The following is a 22,058-nucleotide window of genomic DNA, read 5'->3' as shown; positions in this document are numbered from 1 at the left end:
CTCCATGCAGTTATATCATGATGATAACAGCTTATAGCTACTAATCTCAGTCTTTTTTTTTTTTCTTTTTTTTTTTTAAAGGATTTAAAGTGTGTTTACAACTGAATTTAATATTACATTAATTCCTGCTTTATGCAATTTGTTTCCTTTGTGCTAACTGGTTCTCCCTGTTTTCAACCACAGATGTATTTTTCTATAATATTTCAACAGGAAGCTGGCTAAAGAAACTGCATCAACATGTTACAGCACTTTCAGTGGCGTTTCTTACTGGTTAATAGCAGTGCAGCAATTACAAAATTTCTCTCTCTGCGTTTCTCAGCGTGACTGATAGTACAGGGGTCTCCAGTGGTCTGGTGGGTTGCATCCGCTCTTTGGACGTCAACAATCGGTTGCTCAACCTTCAGGAGGACAGCAGCGACACCCTTTTCGGCAGCGGACTGGGTGAATGCGGTAACAACCCCTGTAAGCCAAATCCCTGCAAGAATGGTGCTGAGTGCAAGGTCAAGGAGGCTGAGATGTTCCACTGCAAATGCAGCAAAGGATTCTGGGGTAAGATCATCACAAAAGACCGTTTCATTAACGCCGAGGTGACGCTCAGCTGATTTTTATCATTCCTGTGTGTTTTCTACATATTCGAGCGAGTCAAAATATGCAAGACGTGAGTTTTAATCGCGTGTCATTTTCAAACATGACTACCTTGTAGTTCAAATGATGGTTATTTATATCCGCGTCGCCCTCTTTTTTTTTAAAGATTCACTGTGGTCATCCCTTCCTCACAAATCCTAAGTAAGCTTGACAGCCTAATTTCAGAGTGCAACTCATGCCCCCAGCAGAAGAGCTGGAAGTCATTTTGTAAACACCAAAGCTATCAAATCTGTGTGTCCAACACAGAAATGAGAGATTATATGTTGACGTCGTTCAGAAAACACGAAAACTTTCAGCCTTCAGCTTATGTCTTCCTCTGGCAAATGGCAACTAAATACATGGTGAGAAAGAACGCAGTGAAGAAGAGACACCATCAGGGCCGAGTCAAAAGCCCCTCACTGGTGGTACGATAGTGCAGCCTATTAATTGCCAAGTCAAAGTTTTATATTTTAATAGTGAAGGAGTTTACTTGTGAAGGATCATAGTTACCTACCCTCATATCCTCAAACGCGGGGTAGGTGAGTACCATCAGCAGACTTTTCAAAGCCATTATCCTTGAATTTACCTCATGGATCAATAAAGTATCTCATAACATTTCATATAAGAAAGTACTTTTATGTTTTGGCATTGAGAGGTTGGAGAAGAAATACAGATCACCGTCTCCTCAGAGGAACCGCTGCTGTGATGAAGTTGCGTTGGCGACATTGTGAAAAATGAATGGTAATGAGTATTGAACCTTTGCCTGCAGACTTGCATTCAAGTTAATTTTTATCATAATGTCAGTTTAAAAGTGTCCAAGATTGCTTTTCTGGAGGGAAGGGACAGATCAGAGAAAAGAGGGAAGAGGGAATTATTAGAGCTGTAGTTAGAGGGAGAACATGTCAGGACATCCAGATAAATGAGAGAGGTGAGAGAACATCAGAGTCGAAAGGGAGAGAAGAGAAATGAAAAAAAGGATCGCGGGATAAAAGGCAGCTTCCAAAAAAAAAAGAAAAAAAAAAACGGAGAGTGAGGAAAACAGGGGAGGCCTGTGAGCTCAGCGGGGATGGGGTTCATTAACGCGCTCTCCTCACCACAGGCTCTGACTGCTAAAGTAATGACGGGTGAATTCAGATGGGCTGTGGCAGAGGGCAAAACCATCATCTACCAGAAGCGTGCAAGCTTTTCCCACAGTGTGCACTGGCCCAGAAACATGTCCGCGTGGCGGGGAGACTCTCCTATGTTTAATCTGGACGTGTAATATTTCCAAACCCTATTAGAAAATGACCTCTATTAAAAAGGAAGTCATCACACTGGCATCGCCTTCTCTTCCCAGCTGTCTGAGATGGAATAAAAGACACAATTAGTTGGAAAATGTTGGATTATTATTGATGTTTGTTTGTGTTTTTTTTCTCCCCATCTGTTTGTGTACGTGTAGGTCCGACATGCGCTGACATCCATGATCCATGCGTACCAAACAAGTGCCATGCGAGTTCCCAGTGCCAGGTTCTGCCTGAGGGAGGGTACAAATGCGAGTGCCCCATGGGACGTGAAGGCAGACACTGCGAGAAAGGTAACCTGACTAAAAATGTCCCTTTGGGCCCGAACACACCGACTCGACCCTCCTCAGTGTTTGCATAATTTCCTGTCCTGTGCTTTCTACTGTGAGACTTTTCCCTCCATCCTGAATTGAAGTGGAAGATCAAAAGCAAAGTGGAGGTGAGCCTTCAGAGTTGGTGGGGAAGGGAGGAGGAATGGTGGATGTGTTGCAGAGCTGAGGCGGATGATTGGCCCCGTCGGGCCATTCAACACATCGACTCGGCAACACTTGTTAGTGGGAAAGCAGAAGCGAAAACTGCAGCATTTCTCCACTGTCTTCCTCACTATCCACCCACAGGTGCTGCTGTGTTCAAACTTGTTTGTTGGTGCTGGGTTTTGCATGGCAGAACCAGGCGGCTGCTGCTGGGAAAGAGACCAACCTGCGTTTGAAGTTCTATCATTAGCACCTTTTTTGTGGCATCGCGCATTGAAGTCTGCTCACGTCTCTCCCTCCTCGCCGATGTAGCTATTTCAGAAGTTGACTTTTGCAGCTGCAAATTCAGGAGGATAAACTTGTGTTCACTTTCCTAACAAAAAAAAGAGAGAGAGACGTGCAACCCCCTGTGCCCCAGGAGAATTAAGGATAAAAACAGATGGGAGTAGCCTCTGTCCAACCCCTGAGTCCAAGTTAGCGAGTGATTAAAATAAATTGAGGTGAGCCTAAATCAATGCTATGTGAGCAAAGCGTCTCTCATTCCAAAAGGCTATTTTTACACAGGAATCAATGAGATGACTAATCGCATCAGTCCTCTCTGCCCGTGGTGATTAATGGCGGCATCAGTCAACCAGAGTGTCAGCCCCAGACAGGAGCTCGCAGATAAGGAGGCAGCCAGGCGGACGTCCCCTCTGAGGGCTGCGCTCAAAACAGTTAAAAAGACAGGTAGCTTAGAGCCCACTCATCAGAAGCCTGAAGGTGAGTGCAGTCATAACATGAAGTGTTTGCATCAGAGTGTGTGCGCGTGTGCCAGTTCAGCTGAGCTGTGGTTTTCATTTCAATTCTGCCAGTGTTCGTCAGCACAGCACAGCTCGCCGCTATAATATCACAGTCAAGGACTTTTCTCAGGGGTGTTCCTGTAGTATTGAGTGACCTACTTTCCTTGCTGCTTTAGTGTAAATCATCAGCATTTAGCAATGAAAGCGAGACATGAACTGCAGGGTAGCGGTCCACGTTGCGTTGCAACTAACGAACCCATTGAGCATAAGATGCTATTGCATCACAGTCTTAAGAAGTAAAATATGCATTCTGGCTTGTTTATTTCTCCTCCTAATTTTATGGGGTTTTGATGGGATTTACTGCAAGTGCAAATAGGGTGACTCACTGCACATGCAAATAAAATGATACCAGAGCTCTTAGTGACTGACCTTGGTACGAGATGCATCAGGTTTAGACGTCCTCTCATTGAGGTGGCGTTTGAGCGCTAAGCTGCCTGTTTAGAGTTTAATTTGACTCACTTCCTTGTCGTGAAGCTCTGTGCCCATATGTCATGAGGCTCTCTCCTGGTTGCTCAGCTCTCACTGAGGCGTTGACCTCTAGTCCTATTGATCATGGTTTCAGGCTGAGAAATGCGTATAAAAGAGAGAAACCATCCATGCTGCTGTCGGAGAAACTACTTGGTGAGCATTTGTCTTCCTCCTGTGGAGTTCAGCTCAGTGCAGAATTCCTGGTGGGTGCAGGAATTATTTTTTTTCTCCCCCTCTCTTCCATGGTGCGTACCATCATCATTAGCACTCCTCTGCACAATAGCTAATTAGCTTTCTCATCTCCCTCTGCCTTCTCCATCCTAACTCGACTCAGTTAATCCCAGCCAATTATGAAGAAAAGCTTTCTTGCTGGCTGCTTTGGGTATGTGTGTGCTAGCCAGTGTGTTTATGTGAGTGTCTCGCAAATCACGTGAGCCTGAATGATGGTAGTTTATGCATTATAAACACATACCACCATCCCCTCCCACTGGTGACACTTGAGTGATTTTTAATGTCAACCACTTGTTAGAGGGATGGCACGGTGCCTGTCCTAATGACTCCAGACAGCGAGGCGGAGACGCGTCGTGAAGACATGAATTTGCAAAAAAGCCCTGCCAAAAATACAATGGCTGCTTTATTTCATAGGTCCCAGCCGTGTGTTAAACTCTGCATGTCTCCACAGGTTCTTTGTCATACAGTGGCATGCTGCGTAATCAGTCTGGCATAAGGGTTTTGGATTTTCCTTCCTTTTTTTTTTTTTTTTTTTTTTGGTTTTGTGTTTGAATTTCTTTTAAGTGAAAGTCTTAATCCCTAAAGGCTATACGCACAAATCCATCTTTTTCTGTAATGCTGACAGGTCCCTGAAAGATGTACAGACTATCCCTGAATTTCAATTCTGTCAGCAAACATAAACAGAACCCGAGGTTGAATCTAGTTTGTTTGTTTTGTTTTGTTTTTTTTTCCAGTGGTGGAGAGGAGAGGGGTTTACATGCCTCAGTTCAACGGGGACTCCTACCTGCAGCTGAAGGGGCTCCATCTCTACGGGCAGGAGCTACTGTGAGTCCTAGGTCTTATGGAAGAAAAACGTACACAGTGGAGTGTTATATGTATTACTGAAAGCTGAACATTATGTAGTTTTCATGCACTAAACTCGTTCTGTGCCCGAGGCAAAGAGCAAGCTCAGTCTTCTTTAAGCCTGAGCTGAATTGATAATGAGGGCTGCACAAATAACTTCATCAAGGTCTAAGGGTGGTTAATGTGCTGTAGTGTCTCCGCACGATCTCTATAAGAGAGTGCACCAAATGCAAAAAAAAGAAGAAGAAGAAAGAAAAAAGCCTTTATCATTCTGCTTCTGTCTTGGGTATGAATAATAGTATTTCACAGAGTTTTGCTTGTGCTTCATTTGCAGTCAAAAAGTCAGCATGAAGGTGGTTCTCATGGCCAATCACTCTGATGGTCTGATCTTCTACAACGGCCAGAAATCAGACGGAAAAGGCGACTTCATCTCGCTGTCCCTAAATAATAGGTTTCTGGAGTTTCGCTACGACTTAGGAAAAGGACCAGCTAATATCAGGTTTTAAAGTTTTGGAGAGTCTCACAAATATGAAAAAACTGTTCAATTTTAGTTTGTTTGTTTTACATGCTATGTGACTGTTCTTGTGTGTGTGATTCAGGAGTAAGCACCCGATCCAGTTAAACGTGTGGACCACGGTGGACTTGGAGCGCTCCCAACGTAAAGGGGAGATCAAAGTTAACCAGAAAGACCCTGTTCAGGGAGAGTCACCAGTAAGAAACAAGCTAACACCCATCTGCATCTGCTTATCTTGCTTTTAGCATGCAGAACCAATGGAGCTGTGCTGTGATTCGCCTTCCTTCTGACCGTGTATCCTCATCATTGTGCTCATATTTCATCAATGCCACAGTCTCGGGCTTTAGTGTTCCTATTTGCACTTGTAACACAACTCGGAGGTGCCGCTTCAAGCACGGCTGAAACTGTAAACACTCCCTTTGTTGAGGATTTCTACACGGTTTTGGCACCCTGTGGCTTTGCAGGCTTGTTTTGCAGAAAGCATCTAAACATACATGGAGGTAAAATGAAGAGCTTTGGATGTCCAGGACCTTTTTGACAAGCGGTCTTAATTTCATAGCGGCAACATTTTTCTTACTCTCTCCGCCTTTGATAAACTCTGCTGGAGATAAAAAAAAAAATAAAAAAATAAAAAACAACTTAGTCTTGCATTGAAAAGTGAAAAGCAATCTTTAGCACTGGTATACAGTCTTATTTTACACATTCAGCCTCTGGGATGGTGTCAGGGGAGTTTGAGGCAGATAAGAGCAATATCAGCGGCAAGAGGAGCGTAATGAAACTCTTAAGCCCTGCTCCTAAACCAATAAAGCAGGTACATGCTATTAAATGAGGGTGATCTAATAGTTTGATAAGTCCACAAGTCACCCAATTATATTTAACAGTGTAATTTGTAATTATGAACAAGCACCCTGTCAGCTCCATCATCTCCGGTAAGATGCAACAGTCTCCCGTTTTCGAAAAATTATATATTTTTTATCTCACCGCTCCGTCCCTCCCCTGCTGCCTCCCATCGTCTGTATGGTAATTGTGTTGTACTCCAGCTACAGAGGCAGAAAATCTTATTAAAAGAAGAGAGCAAAGGAAAAGCAAAGACGTGTGTGTGTGTGTGTGTGTAGGGAGGACGCAAGGGATGAGCTGAGACTAGTTATGGAGCTCAATACAGAGAGCCCATCCAGCGTGGATCTCAGCTAATTCCCTCCTACTTCAGCTTTAAGAACCAGGGTGAGCTGCAGTGGAGGCTTTTTCTGAAGGGAGAAACCCAGAGGACACATACAGGCGTGTATATGGATACATTTAAGAGCAATCATCATATCAAGGACAGTTCAGACTGCCGGCGTAATGAAATACAAACTTTCAAAGGCAGAGATAGGAGAAATAAAAATCTACTTTACCTCTTATTTAATGGCAGCAGCCTGTAAATGAGGTTGGGTTAAGTGGCTCTATTCACAGTCTGTCATCCATGAAGTTTTTTCTTTTTTTCTCTATTTTTTTCTTTTCATCTTTTCCTAAATGGCACCATCTGCCTCATGCACAGCCTTTTTAGATACACACCTTATTTGCATTCATTCTTGCACAGCGTTTTGAATGCATGTGCACAGTATACAGCCGAATGCGTTCAACTGATTTTCTCTCTTTCTTTTTTTTTTTTTTTTGTTATGTTCCTATTTAATGTACTTGTGTCACTTGTCTGTGCTCCCCCACCAACTATTTCTAAAGCTCTTTACAGATGTGTATGTGTGTAACCATGAGGTAATATGTGAATGTGTGCCTGGTGATCTTTATGTACTTGCCTGGCTCTGCATGCCTCTCTCTGCACAGACACTTACTAGTCTTCCCCTTATTAACTCTCTGCCTCCTTATTTTCTTTCCTTCTTTATGATGTGCTGTCTGGAAATAAGAGATCACGCAAGGTAATGAGACAAGTCCCAGTCACACCTTAGCCCCGTGTTTCATTTTGAGCCGTTCACCGAGTACTCTCACCCCCCACCCCCCCATCTCTCCATGCAACAACAGCACTGAAGAAGAAAGCTACTTCTGCAGAGCTGCTGGCACCTTTGAAAAGTGCCAGTTCTGTAGAAAAACTTTGCCATTTCATGAGCTCATACATGCACACACACACACAGCACCGAAGAGGAGATGCTCTTAAAGAGTACAGTTTGGCTTTCACCTCGGTCCATCTGCTACGGGGGTGGAAGGAGGTGGGAAAGGTGGGAGGGAAGAAGGAAAGAAAGCAGTCATCTTTTAGACCGTCATTGTTTTCAAGCAACAAAGAGACTTCTTCATTAGTCTGGCGTAGGCGGGGATATCGCGGTGGTGCCGCGTGCCTGTCAAAAAAAAAAAAGTGGGAGCGAGAAAGGATGCATACCGTAGGAGATGATGAGGTGCTGAGCCAAGCTGGGCTGTTCTTTTGTCATCTGCTCTCATGTCTCTTTGCACACAGGAACAATCCTCCATAATCACACAAAGTCGCTCACTCTTTGACCCACTCATTTGACCATAACGCACGACAAAACTCAAGTCTATAGAACCAGCTGCCCTCCTTCTACAGGTGCAGATCTGTTAGAGAAAAACAGAGCAAAGTCTTCCATTTCATTGCATGAATTCTCACTTAGTCATAAAAAAATGTCAACTCTTAAGTTCCACCGTGTGAAGATGTGAAGTTTTAATCATGTTGAAAAGAGACAGGAGACAGTAATGTTTACAGAAAGAGCCTGAGGAGGGAAACTTTGCCCTACTGTCAGTGACATCTTTTGACAAAGCCCCCCCCCCCCCCCCCCCCCCCCCCAAAGACAGCTTTGGACAAGTCTTTGCCCAGTCTGTGCTGGAAGCAGCTTAAGGTGCGGTGACACAGCCTTCAGTCAAGCTCCACTGCCTCCTGCTCTCCAAAATCCCTTCCTAAATAAAAGCCAAGCTGATGCCAGCTTGCATGTTTATTTGTCCCCCTTCCATCATTCTTTTCCAGCAATTAACTCCACTTTACCCTTCGGGCAATTACCATCCTACAGAAAGTGAAGATCATTAATTTCTTCCTTCTGAAGTGGTTTGGTTCTTTTACCCAAAAGAAGTAAGTGTCACCTTTGCAAATGCAAAGCAGCTGTCCCTGAGGTTCGGTGGAAAGAATCGAATTTCATACCCGCGTGACACGCAAATGAATTGCAATTAATGTGTCTCCACACTCATCCGTCTGAAAGGTCGGTGCTTATAATCAGCCATTCATTAGAGATGTCTATAAAGAACTATCCATATCTGCAGTCCAGCCTGCTCCTGATTTCCCTTTGTAGTCGCTGTGTATGTCACACAGGCGATAATTGACCACTCTCTCTGGGAAATCACTTGTGTTGTAACGCATCAAGTGGATTGATGTGGAAGGAAGGCAGGAAAGTGCCGTTAAAACTTCAGTATAAATTCAATCCATTTATTCTTTTTCTTAATTGAGCTTTCTAATTGACAATATGTCTGCAAATTTGGTAAAAGCTAATCTCATTGTGGGCATCTCAGGTGAAAGGGTACAGCTTATCTCAGGCTCCTCAGACATCATCAGATATTCTGTTCCGTATTACCGCGGCAACAAAGGAGGGAAGTTTATGTTTGGCTGATTACGTTATTAATCCCAATTTGTGTTACAATACTTAAATGAAAAGCTGGATTGGCCCCTTTTGCAAAGAGGTGCAACCATTCCAGTCCTTCAAGCAGCGAGAATACCAAGAGGAGAATGTTGCAGGGCATTTTGGGAATCACATGTTTATCCATGTTGCTAAATCCACAGAAGTATGATCTTTACAGGTTATTCCTCCTTGTAAAGGTAACTAATCAGATTTCTCAATTATGTATAATAGTACATGGTACATGAATTGGTATTGTTAAAGGGTAGACATTAGAGAAATAATCAAAATGCATGAAACGTGATAAAAAAAAAAAATCACCATAATTTGCAGTTAAAAGGGAATAAACCAAACTTTACATCCAAACCAGAAAACCCGGCTTAGTGTGGACTTACTGCATGCGAGGATGTTTTTCATGTTTTATGCTGACTCGGCTCCTCAGGTGAATCCTGTTTGTTGTCCTGTCTCATCAGAACATGCACATGGATCTCAACCTGAAGGAGTCCCTTTTTGTCGGCGGAGTTCCCGATTACAGCAAACTACCAAGAACTGCTGCGCTCACCGAGGGCTTCAAGGGAACCATTCAAAAGGTAAAAAGTTTACAAGCGGCTATTTTTAACTGAGTGTTTTGACATTAGTTGGTGTTATTTTAATGACTCGGGCGTTTTGAGACGTACTGTAGCAAAGTCGAATGATAAGTCATTAGGTGCCCCGCTGTCACACCACAAACCCTCTTCTGAGCAATTTTCCTTTATAAGCTCACACTGTGACTGTGAAGTGGCTCTGCTCATTTGGATTAGCATGGACTAATAATAGATGCACATTTTGAAGTCCCTCCATTTAGCTATTCTCAGATCTTTCCCTGTCAGCTTTCCAGTTTTCTTTTTTTTCCCTCCACTTTCCAGAAAAAAAAAGCTCATCTCTGAGTGCCAAAAATAGCTCATTTAGAACAAAGGCTGGATGTTGGTGTTTGTACAAACTTGTCATTAGTTCTCATATGCAAACTTTCCCTCAACAGTTTCGAGCTTATCAAAAGCAAAAATGTGGTGTTTTGTTGAACTTCGCCTCTAGGGAGTAGTTAATCATAAAGAAGACGGTATGTTTTAGCATTTTGATGCAGCTTTTCACTGGTGGCACACCAGTACCTACTGCTTAATGTGTTGACAGCGAAGATTTCATCTTTATAGGAACATGTTAATCTTATTTTATTACTCTTTTTATTTGCTTTTAGGAGATGCTTGATAATTAGAGAATGGTTCTTAAGCAGAAATTTAAAAAAAAAAAGAGTCAAAAGATCACATTTTTTTTCTAGTTTTCTATGTGGAGAAAATTTTAATGGCATCATTTTGACAACAGAAGCAATTAAACTGAGCTAACAGACATAAACAGTTAAAAGAGCTCTGAAACAGTTCATACAAAGGTTATTACATAAACAGAAGTGATTTAGGATCTTATATTATTTTGGTGCACACTTTTGCATGCAGGCTGTGAAACAAAAAACTTTTTTTTTTTATTTCAAGGCAACAATCATTTTGCTGTCATCTGAGTCTAATTAAATTGTGTATTATATACTTATTATATACTGTTTGGCGCATCACACACATTATGTCATGTGTTGAAATTTACTTTCCCTCATCTGCCTTTTAACCTGACTGAGGCTGATGATATTTGTCTTAGCATCACTCGCTGCCGTGTTTCCAGACTTGGCACATCCACCGAGCAAGCAGATCCCACTCAGACTAAAATGGATGCGCTTCAGAAGTGTAGCCTTCTTAGCAAAGTTTTAATAACTTAAGCTGCATTGATTGGTGGTTTCAAACTAAATGATCTGGTGGCACAAGCGCATCAATATTTAGACTGCTTCAAACTTTAAAAGACAGTACATTAAATGAATATAGAATATATAAATATGTGATGTGATTATAGGTTTTATGTTCTTTCAGCCATTTGTTGATATGTGCGGGCGTTTATTTCCGATCCCGTTGAGGTGCATCTATACGATGGCTCACAGTTCTCTAGTTTAATTGCATTTGGTTTGATTTTTTGTTGCTACATCAGCTCAAAGCCCCAAAAAATCTTATCTGACAGCACTTACTCAATCCTAATGAGGCACCTTTGCTAAGGGCTGGTGTTTTAATTCACTTCTGAATCATTACTGCAGATTTCATTTTCTGAAGTTTTACTTTAGTTGTTTTTTTAGTAATGAGTTTTTGACTCAAAATGAAATGATTAAGACTTAAACGTGAGTTGTTAGAGGCTTGAATGCAGTACTTTTGTGATTTAGTTGTGGGACTTTGTGGACTGAGGGTTATTTCTGAGATATCCCTGCTGTGTTTTTAGTTGTTGTTGTGTTTAATACCTCCAAGCCAAGGCTGTGATGATGCCCGACTTTCCTTCTGTGCCCATTTTTACTGTTTTCTGTTTGCAGATTATGCTAATGAGTATACCAATACTCAGGGAGGAGAACGCCTTGAACTCCAGCAATGTAGTGATGTTCCAGGGCCACCCATGTTCCCGAGAACCCTGCCAGAACGGCGGCCGTTGCAACCCCGACATGAGAGCCTACGAATGCATTTGTCCCCACGGTTTCTCAGGGGAAAACTGTCAAACCCGTAAGTATTGTTACATTTTTAATTTGTGTTCATAACGGTGCAAATCATTAAAGCAAAGACAACCTCAGTGCTTAAAAACTTATCCTACCCCAAAGTTAAGGATAAGTTTTACCATTTTATTTTATTTATTTATTGTTTGGGTTTTTTTTTTCATAAGCCAGTGGCTCCCAGTACTCACTGGGTTGAAATCATTCAGGCAATCGTTGCATTAGCGCCAATTGATCCAAGATTTTCAGGTTTAGCTTTAAAAAGAAAATGTTGCGTTTTGGCACCTTATAAACTGGGATTGAAATCAGCGACGTTTCGTGTAACAGCTTGATTAGCTTCGTCTCTTCACAAGGTAAAATATGAGCCTCCGTTTTCCTCCTCTTTAGACCTTTATTACCATTCGTGTTGTTTCTGTTTGAGATAACACTAATATCACACATGCGACGCCTCTTTTGAGTCAGTGCTGTTATGTATTGATTTGAAAGTGGAGCGGCTGTTGTGAAACTGATTAAGTGCATCAGCTGAATATTCACGAAATGAAAGGGTTGCACATCCCTTTCATCATCATCATGTTACCCTTCCAGACTTACACTCTCTCCGGCCCGATCCGTCTTACATACTCAGTCGCTGCTTTTGCCATTAACCTTGTGCGTGCAGTCGGTTGTCCCTTTCACGTTAATTAAAACGCAACCCCCCCCCTCCACATTTAGCTCACACCCCATTGCCTGCAGCTCTGATAACTGAATCCTTACTCTTATTGATTGGTGTGATCTCATCTTACGAGCAATCCTCATCCCTCACCCTGCCCCCTTCCTCCTCCCTTTCAGCTATCCACGAGAAGTCCGCTGGAGAGACCGAGGCCATCGCCTTTGATGGCCGGACGTTCATCGAGTACCACAATGCTGTCACAAAGAGGTAAGGAGGAGGACAAGTGGAACATCGTTGTCTTTTCAGCTTCATCAGCCATCTTTGTTGTAATAGCTTTTAGCCAAATAGCCCGTCTGTCTATCCATCTCCTTTCTTTGGTAACAGTGATGACAGTGTTGATGATATCATCAGCGGGAGGACTTCGGGGTAAACGAGGCACTTGGCTAATAGTTCACCCTCCCCGCCTGTGACGGTTTGGCTTTCCATGTGACAGGATTTTTCTAATTAGCGAGACATTTGGCGATCAGTTTTGCCCTGAGTGCACCGCTTTCAGCCTGTGGTCTCTGGCTAGGCTCCCGCTGAGACCGGACAATAAAAACACACACACACACACACACATGATTAAGCTTCTTATCATTTTTTCAAATGTATAGAGAACTTTTTTTTTTTTAATCTAAATGGGGTCTAAAGATTTGTCAGCTGCAGATTTTCAACACTTTGGAAATAGGGGGGGGGGGAAATCATGACATAATTATTAAATGGTTTGTGGAGCAAAACAAAAACAACCTGGAGAAAAACCCGCTCCGTATAACCAGCTGATGAGACAGTTTTACTTTGCTATCCATCTACAAACCCGGCGAGACTGCGCCTCCAGGTTTGCATCAACAAAAATGTTTATGCAATGAACCTGAAACGGCATCCAGCATACGGTTCCATATCTCGCAGCTCTTCTCACAAACACTTTGAGGTGTGAAAAGTGGGTCCGCAGATCATCGCGCTCCCTCGGAGACACGCAACTCACACCCACTTTGAAACTAGCAGCAGGAGACTTCTGTCAGTTTTCATGTTTGTCCTAATGTGCATCTTTTGCTGTGTGTTTGCGATGTCCGCTTTCCTTTTGTCCTGTCCTTCAATCTGAAGTCCCCTTGTCGCGCTCCACGTCTGTCTTTGTCTCATATAAATGTCCTCCGCTGTCTTTCCTTTTCACTCAAGCCAACTGACCAATGAGATACCAGAGTAAGTAAGATGAAAAGTTCAGGTGTTTGCCCATTTTCAAACCAAGCCCCGACTAACAGCAACACAAATCCATTGTTTTGATAGTTAACCCAAATGGAAAGATTAAAGTACATTCAGTTTGCGGTCTTAATTTCCACACAGAAGCCATCTTTGACTGTTAAAAGCAGATTTTACATCCGAGCTTCATTCCCATAATTTAATTTGACGGATTTCGTTACTTTGAATACATTTACAAATTCACTCAATCCTTCCCGTTTTTTGTTTTTTTTTTGTTTTTTTTTGTCTTCAGAGCAAAGAGAAGCATGGACGTGTGCATGTTAAGCATTGTGCTCGACCAGACTAAGTGAATTGCTTTACAAAGAATATGCAATAATTTATGCATGGTTGTGACTTGTTTATAAACTGAATTAATTGCCGTGCACGTTACGGCATTAAGTGTTTTGTGGGAAATGAATGAGACCCCTTGAAAACTGCGAGAGGACTATATACTAAACACCCCTTAACCTAGTTTCTAGCGTTTCTAGAGTTCCTGCTTGGGAAAATCCTCGCTCATGACTTCGTTATTTGGGTTGTTTTTTGGGTTTTTTTCCATTTCTTCTCGCTCATTAGCTCGGTAAGTAACCTCTTTTAAAAAGTCCCACCAAGCGGCGAAGCAGATTTCAGCTCAAATTAAGCTGACTGGATTCCACCCAGAGTTCCCATCCATTCCAGGGTTTCTGTCGTTTCATTTTTGCCAGATCTCTAACTGTAATTGTGAATAATTACGGAGTCGGCTGTGCTGAATGGCTGTGACATGTTAATCACAGATTTATCTCCCTTTGTAGATTAGACCTCCAATTGAGATCTCTCCACAGTATGTAGCCATGGGCATCAATCTCACTTAGCAGGAGGGGACAGTGGTCCTTGGAGCCAGACTGTCAAAAGTTTAATGGATGTCACAGTTAGTAAGAGCCACAATACGCGTGAATTTAAGCAAACCAGAGTGTCAGTGCAGCACTAATCAATTCAGTCTGATTTCGTTTTCTAAAGAAAATACTACATTTCTTCTGAGGCTGTTAGATGATGCCAAGGCCAAAAACGTCAAGCTGTCACCTTCTGATTCTATTTACTGCAGCCTCCGATCACTCCTCCTTCAACTCTCGTATCGCAAAGTCCAGGTCGATTCGCTCAAGCCCCATTATTTCAGTGACAAATCATGTCCAGCTATGACTCTCAACTCATACCACGCTTGACCCCATTTTTTGACAACTGCCCAATTTTTCTCATCCAACTGCTTCCCCCTCTAGACAGAAGGTAATGGCCAGTCCCCATAAATATAATAGATTTGTTAAATAATTGGATGGGATTTGTAACCGTGTGGAAACTGACTATGAATGTACTTAATCTTAATGCTTATTTGAAGAAAAAAAAAGAGAAAAAATGTCCTGATCCCCAGGCATTTTGGTGCATCCATCTTGATCTGAGCGTTTCTCTCGAACCCCGTTTTATGGTTGTGGTGTAATCAGGGTTAAGCTACACTTCCCATGATCACACAACGGTTGTTATCGACTCGGGGGGGGGGGGATGGCTGATGTTGTAGTAGAATAGATAAGTTATGCTTTTTGCAACTCCGGGTCCTAGCTAGACCTCTGTGAGTCACCCAGGGGGCTCACAACTTCCTCCTTCCCCTCCCTGCCTCCGTTTCTCCTTGTGGCCTGTTTGCGCTTACACTGCATGACTTTCTCCCCTGCTCCCTTTAAGTCCCGAGTCTGTGGACAACCCATCTGACCAGAGGTGAGTCTCTTCAAGCTTTCAAACTTTGGTACAGTCTGCTTGTGTCTCACTTTTGGTAGTGTTTGCTCATTCCCTCCTCCCTCTCAAGACAACCCCTCCTTGACTTCTGACAGGGCTAAATCCTGCTCTGCAGAGACAGCATTGTTTTCCCAAATGGGACTGAGTCACAAAAACCAATCACAAAAGAGTCTCTGCATATGGTTTAATTATTTCTGAGAAATCAGTGCCTTGATAACAGCACAAAACCAGCCGCTTCTGTTAATCTATGACTCTTTTTTTTTTTTTTTTTTTTTTTTTTTTTATTCTAACCACTACTGACACCTAGAGTTGAGATGTAGGTTTGCGCCTTGAGGAGTCGACTACACAAGAGAAGTGGATAAAAATGCCAGATTTTTCTGAAAAAAAAAAAAAAAAGAAACGGCATCATGGCAGAAATCTATGAAGTCAGTGGTGTATATGAGATTTGGAATGCCGTGTGCCAGTGTTGTTTTATTCATGATGTCTTCTGCACTTTTAATAACCTTGACCTTATCACTGACAAGCCGCTCCGATGGAGATTTATTGGGACCTGTAAGCTGTTTGAGGGTTTGCCAGGAGAGGGTTCACTGAGCAACTTTTTTTTTTGTCCCTCTGCAGAAGGGTAAAAGAAAAAAACAATCAAATGCTCTTTTGCTTGTGATTGTTTACCTCAGCAGTTTTAGCTAATCAAAGGGGGGGTTGAGGTTTCGAAGCTAAGTGTGCTTTTAAGGGAAGAAATCACATTTAATTCTGGATTTTATCCCCATTTCTGCTGAGGTGAAGCAACACTAGCATTGGCTTGAGCTATAAGAGTTTCCACGCCACCAAAGTTAAATCAAAATCATGTTGCTTTTCTTCATTTAATCTCATTATTTAACAGATGAGTGTCTCCTCCAGGTTGAGGGAGAAGGACCACACTCAGCTTCTTTTCATCCCCTTCTTTCCTGTCTTGCCTGCACCCTCATGTGCCTCTCTGTTTGCTATGCTCATTGGTGTTTGTCTTGTCTAATTGTCGTCTCCAACTTTGTACCTCTGTTGTTTCTTTTGTTTCATCCACACCAGTGGTTCTTTTCCGTATGTATTCTCACCCCCCCTCGTTGTCTTTGTGGTTAAAGATTGGAGATTGGTGGAGTTCGTCCCATTTGACAGAAGATCAAACAGAAACTGATGAATGAAAAATTTAAGTTAGGATTTTCTACATGTCAGCTGTACCTCCACTGGACTCACAAAGAACCTGCGTTTGTATGCAGCAACGGTTGTGTGTGATGGGGTTTGCACGTGCACACACGTACATGCACGTTGCTGTGTGGACCTTTTCTTGCACAGGCGTGACAGTGGCACACAGTCCCGCTTGAGGATAGATGGAAGTGTCCTAGTGTCGGCATCAAAATCGCCCCTGCAGCTTCAGCAGTCAAGAGGCGGGAGATCAAACAACTACCTAAAGCACACACACACACACACACACATACTTACACGGCAAATGCAACACAGGAAGCACTGAGCAGTAGAGCAGTTCAGGCTCAGTAGGATGTATGAAAGCTAATCAGAAAACAACCCCCTGCTACTCCGTAACTCGGTCTGCATCCTGTAGATGTAATGCAGCTTGAATGAGCCGAAGCAACGTGGCTTTTTTTACCAGATGTGTAAAGAAAAAAAAAAAAAAAATCATACTTGAATCATGGTCGGTGTCAGACATGGCCTCATATATGCAACTGCAAATATGCCAAGGATTAGAAGCAGCTCATAGGTGGGGTTTTTTTGTTCTCATAGTGAGAAGGCTCTTCTGGTGAACAAATTCGAGCTCAGCATCCGAACTGAAGCGACGCAGGGCCTGGTGCTGTGGAGCGGGAAGGGCGTGGAGCGTTCAGACTACATCGCCCTGGCCATCGTGGACGGACGCGTCCAGATGACGTACGACCTGGGCTCCAAGCCCGTGGTACTGCGCTCCTCGGTGCGTGTCGACACCAACGGCTGGATACGCATCAAGGCCAGCAGGTAAGCCAGCCGATGACAGTTAGCTGCGAATCAGCAGTGAAAGCTTTGACAGTTAGACCAGGATTAGACTTAATCCATATTGTATCTGCATTGCTGGAAACCGTGTGATGTCTTGCATGAATCCTCTGCCACACGGTGATCCTTTGCTTTTTTAGATGGCTCTGATTGGTTTCAGATTAAGGTTATTTTCATGCCTGGTCACGCATTAGTTTCAACGCATGCAGCAAATAGACACAGCTTAGACACGGTAATGAATGTTCTTAAAGGAAGAACATGCTGTAACAACCCAACATGTTTGACACGTTATAGGCAGCAGGCAAATGGATAGAAATTCAAAATAGCATCTATTTTTAAACAAACACTACATGCACTGTGAATGTAAAGGCACAAGTACAGGTCTTTCAATAAACTTAAAACTAAAAAAAGTATAACATCAAACTAAAATAAGGGTTAGAAATAAACTAAAAGCAAAGTTCTGTGAATTCAGGCTGGTTGTGGAGTAATTTGTCATGTTTTTTAGACAAACTCAGCTGATGCTGTGCTACATGCTCTGCTATTCTTAACTAAATCTGCAACTGATTCCGCTTCATTTAATAATTCAGTGCAAATTTGCAGCATGTGTATTTACATGCATACATGCATAATGAATAACCTGCATATTAGACACATTAAACATGCTCATGCGGTTTAGCATGCACCTAATAGACGATTCATTTTCCTGGAAGTAGAATAACACAAAGCATGCTACGCTTTCAGTGATGTCAAATTAATGGATCACTTCATTAGAAACAAATTAACAGCCTGAACATTGAAAAGGACCCATTTAACACCTTCCGTATGTTCTCCTCTTTATCGGCGCTTAACATTTGCTTTTGGCGTCGCCGTGAATGGACGCACGGGGGGAATAATTACATTGGTTTCATCATTTAAGGCAAGAATAATCGATCCCGGAAAGGCCGTTACATCCATTTCAAACAGGGATTTGGTCAAATCTCATCCCAGGCTTAAAGGGACGTCACGTGCGATTCATGTCTGATGATGATGGTGGTGGAAAATCACAGCATGTGGTTTGCGTCTCTCATAACGACAGAGATGCTTGTGTTTGTGGCTCGCTTTCCCTGTCAGAGGTCTCCTTTAATGCGTACAAATTTACCCTGTCTTCAGAATTCGTAAGGGTAATAATGTGCGGTAAAGAACCGCCTAAAATAACTTCAGCTCTTTCGGGGGTTTTTTGTGTTGGCTGATATGCAGGCGCATTTGGAACGGTGCGTGGCTAAGGCAGTAATGTGAGTGCTCTGCACACTGGCAGTGCAGCAGTAGAGACTTGATGTTTCTGATTAAAGGAAACTCCAATTTGCAGCTATTTTTTGTGACAAGCATGCATCAGGCTGACTTTGCTTTCTCCTCTCCAGAGCACTTCGAGATGGCTCTTTACAGGTTGGCAATGAAGCAGCGGTAACAGGGTCATCGCCCTTGACAGCTACACAGCTGGACACAGATGGAGCACTCTGGTTAGGTAGGTGCCCACACATGCATTTTAAAAGACCATCATGCAGACTTTTAAATACGACTAAAAATACAACACATCAAGCCATGGGTGGCTTGTAACGACATAGTACTTATTCATTTTAGTTACTAGTAAATGCTTGCCAAATATGATGGACTTATTGGCATTTCAGAGGATAAGGGAAGTCTCCAGCAAGGAAAAATTATTGCAGTTCAGGCTATAAAAGAAAAAAACCCATTCAGGTATTGAGATGAGAAATGAAAAGCTATCTGACTAACTCAAAGTTGCCTGCTCTCTTGAATTGAAAATGACCAAAGTCTGCCTGTTATCTACCTCGAGTTCAATTTAGTCTGAACTTGTCTCAGAGAAATCGTTTTTTTTAAAAGAACACACGCGGCCCCCGGCTGGATTGAACATTTTGAGGAAATAACATTGAAGACGAGCAGAGAGAATAAAGCCGGACTGTTCCTTGAAATGCACAGTGTGCAGCGGAAAAGAGGCCGGTTTGAGAGGAGTAGCGGCCTGAGTGACATTTAAGAGACTCGCCGTATGTAGAGGTGCACTCAGGTACGCATACACAACCACACACAGGGAAAGCAGTGCAGTGGAACAGGTGCTGAACGAGCCCCGCAGCAAGAATATATAATCCTCACGCAACCCTCCCATCATGTGCTCTTCTTCGTTTTTTAAATCCCCTTTTCTCTGTTCATCATTAATTCATCTGTAACTCGCATGAAATTAGCCCTGTCGACTCCTGATTCGGAGGCGCCGCAATCCGATTAATGGGGACAGGGACAGGGGATGTAAAGAGCTTGACAGGGATATGAAGCTGCAACCCAACAAAACAGAGAAGAGAAGGAGAGGCGAGGAAGGTGGCGGATAATAGGGTGCACGGGCATTCAGGTAAAACATCTTAAAAGAAGCTCAGCTTCTGACACAGATTTCAGGGCCTTGTGAATTAAAGGTTAAGTGCTGATTTAGCGAGAAAGATATAAACGTTGGGTCGAAGGAGTTAAAACAGAAGGAACAAGGGAAAAATTAAATGAGGATTAAATAAAAAAAGAGAAATGGCAAAGCACTAGAACATCTCCTTTTAGGCACACATTTATGATGTGTTCACATTTTTATTAAAAATGAGCAGTCTGTTTTTATATGGTCTATAAATATGACTATATCTGATAGTCGGCATGCCTGGAATCTACAAGCAGGACTCTCCTAACACTTTGAGACACATTTCACCACCTTTTATGATTTTATAAAATCATAATAGGTGCAAAAATATATGAAAATGTGTAGAAATATGTATGATAATACTATATAGAATGAAAATACAGTTTGTACAATGATTTTTTTTTTTTTTAGTTCTCCGAGCTCTTCTTTGGCTCAACAAATGGTAAATGAATCGGTTGAAGGGACCTTGGTTTGGTATTTGCAGAGTATTTTTTCCTATTTTTTCAGTTGACCTCTGGTTTATTCAACTCCAGTGAACACATGCCAAGATATGACTATTTTTATTTTTAGCAAAAACCTCCTTAAGAATAATTTTGTTGATTCAAAATACCATATTATGTCTGTCATGTTGTGTTTGGCACTTCTCATAGAAACAGAAGATACATTTTATTTTTGCAACAGGCTGCTCCTTGCATTTTAAAATGTTTGGTTTTAATAAGTTTGCTTTTTCATTCAGATCCGAAACTGGCTGTAAACTTATATTGTAGCAAGATTCCTTTTTAAAGCTCGAATGACTCACAAGTCAGCTTTAAGTGGCTCTAAAAATAATTTGTAACAATAACTCTTCTGAAAATGAGTTAAAAAAAAAAAGCAACTGATCTGTTAAGAAACACTTTGAATTACCTTCAGAAAATCTGTAGAAATAATGGTCAAGATGATTTTAGAAGATACTATGAAAGTCAGGAAATGTGAAATAGACTATAAAACAAGTTTTTTCTTCTTTTTCTTATTTTTTTATGATTTATTTATTTTTACTGCAATTAGTTTTAAAATAAGTAAACTCGTCCCTTAATATGCATGTGGCTGCATAGTTAGCAGGCTAACCTGAGCAGACAAAGACAAGTAAAGCACCTGTGAGAAGCAGGGCATAAAGATGTAATCTGTGGCGTTCAGCAACCGTAAAAAATCCAAAACAATGATGAAATCATCATCTAGTGCAATCACTGCCTTTCATTTGTGGCACAAATGAGAAGAAAAGTCTTTCTTTTCTGTCCAAACTTGGTGTTTGTTCATTTGTAAAATTCCCAGCCTGTCATGCCCATCAGCAGGCACCATCGCCTGAAAATATCAACCCAACAACAAATCAGTTAGTGCAAATATTCAAGGATATTTTTTAGGTTTAATTTAATCTGAAATTCAATAAAAGTAGCACTCAATGGCTTTTACACACGCTAGCAGGTAATCATGCGGTGTGTGAGTCTGCAGTTGATTACTAAATGTTTTCTGATACCCACAGAAGAAGTAAGAAGTAACATTTGGACTAAGCTTTAAAATGAAAGATTTTGCAATGAACTTGGAAAGAATGGATGATTTCATAGTGGAAATACAAGAACAGATGTTTTTTTTTGTTTGTTTATATTTTTAAAAACAGAGCTGTAAATAATAATATTAGAGTTCTGACAGCGTAGCTAGCCAGCGATTCTTCTCAGGTGATTCTGAACGTGTCGTTGTGCTGTGGTCGATTCACAATCATGTAACCTTGTGTGTCTGTGCCGCCCCAGGTGGCCTGGAGGAGCTGGCGGCGGCTCGTCGGTTGCCCAAGGCCTACAGCACCGGCTTTGTTGGCTGCATCAAGGACGTGGTGGTTGACGGTGTGGAGCTCCACCTGGTGGAAGACGCCTTAAACAGCCCCAAAATATTACACTGTCCCGCCGCCAAATAACCTGGCAGAGACAAAACACTGCAAGAAACGGGGGAAAAAGAAATTCAAACCGAAACCCTGCCACCCGCTCCCTCCATAGCATCCATGTCTCCTGCTGTAATTATTTTCTATTTTTGTATACTTTTCATCGCTTTTTATATGGAAAGAGAATGAATATGTTGTTCTAATTTTTGTTTTATATATTTTGCTTTTTTTTTGTTTTTTTTTTTATCTGCATCTCCATATATATAGTAAACAATTCTTTTATGACCCTTCATGCATTTTGAAAAGAAGATGTCTCCATGGAAAAAGAGATTTTCTTCATGTTGGTTTTGTTTTTAACTTTAGAAAAACACCAATCTGTTTAGTTTTTCTTTGTCATTACTTGAACATGGAGGACTTTGCTGATGATCTCTGGTTACTGCCTTGTCTTGGTGCCATATCTACCCACCACATTCCCCAAGCATGGCCTATTCATTCTTGAATATATAGACATACATTCCCCTATGAGAGCTGTATCGCATTGTGTTGCAGG

The 22,058-nt window shown here is 42.0% G+C and overlaps 1 protein-coding gene across 1 annotated transcript in view; it reads left to right on the top strand.

Moving 5' to 3' along the window:
- agrn (agrin) overlaps positions 1-21,656 on the top strand; it is a gene marked incomplete at its 5' end in the record, with an annotated part of 277,398 nt that extends 255,742 nt beyond the window's left edge. The window contains 13 exons of the mRNA XM_079239816.1: positions 320-549; positions 2,063-2,197; positions 4,650-4,740; positions 5,093-5,257; positions 5,358-5,469; positions 9,348-9,464; positions 11,303-11,486; positions 12,302-12,389; positions 13,335-13,358; positions 15,099-15,131; positions 16,920-17,144; positions 18,557-18,660; positions 21,384-21,656. Coding sequence (XP_079095942.1) covers positions 320-549; positions 2,063-2,197; positions 4,650-4,740; positions 5,093-5,257; positions 5,358-5,469; positions 9,348-9,464; positions 11,303-11,486; positions 12,302-12,389; positions 13,335-13,358; positions 15,099-15,131; positions 16,920-17,144; positions 18,557-18,660; positions 21,384-21,544 — 1,669 coding nt within the window. The 3' untranslated portion in view covers positions 21,545-21,656. The remainder of the gene's footprint in view (positions 1-319; positions 550-2,062; positions 2,198-4,649; positions 4,741-5,092; positions 5,258-5,357; positions 5,470-9,347; positions 9,465-11,302; positions 11,487-12,301; positions 12,390-13,334; positions 13,359-15,098; positions 15,132-16,919; positions 17,145-18,556; positions 18,661-21,383) is intronic.
- Positions 21,657-22,058: the final 402 nt, after the last annotated feature.

Source organism: Telmatherina bonti, assembly GCF_933228915.1.
Source record: "Telmatherina bonti genome assembly, chromosome: 4".
NCBI classification, from domain to species: Eukaryota; Metazoa; Chordata; class Actinopteri; order Atheriniformes; family Telmatherinidae; genus Telmatherina; species Telmatherina bonti.
This window is presented reverse-complemented; position numbering and strand designations above follow the sequence as displayed.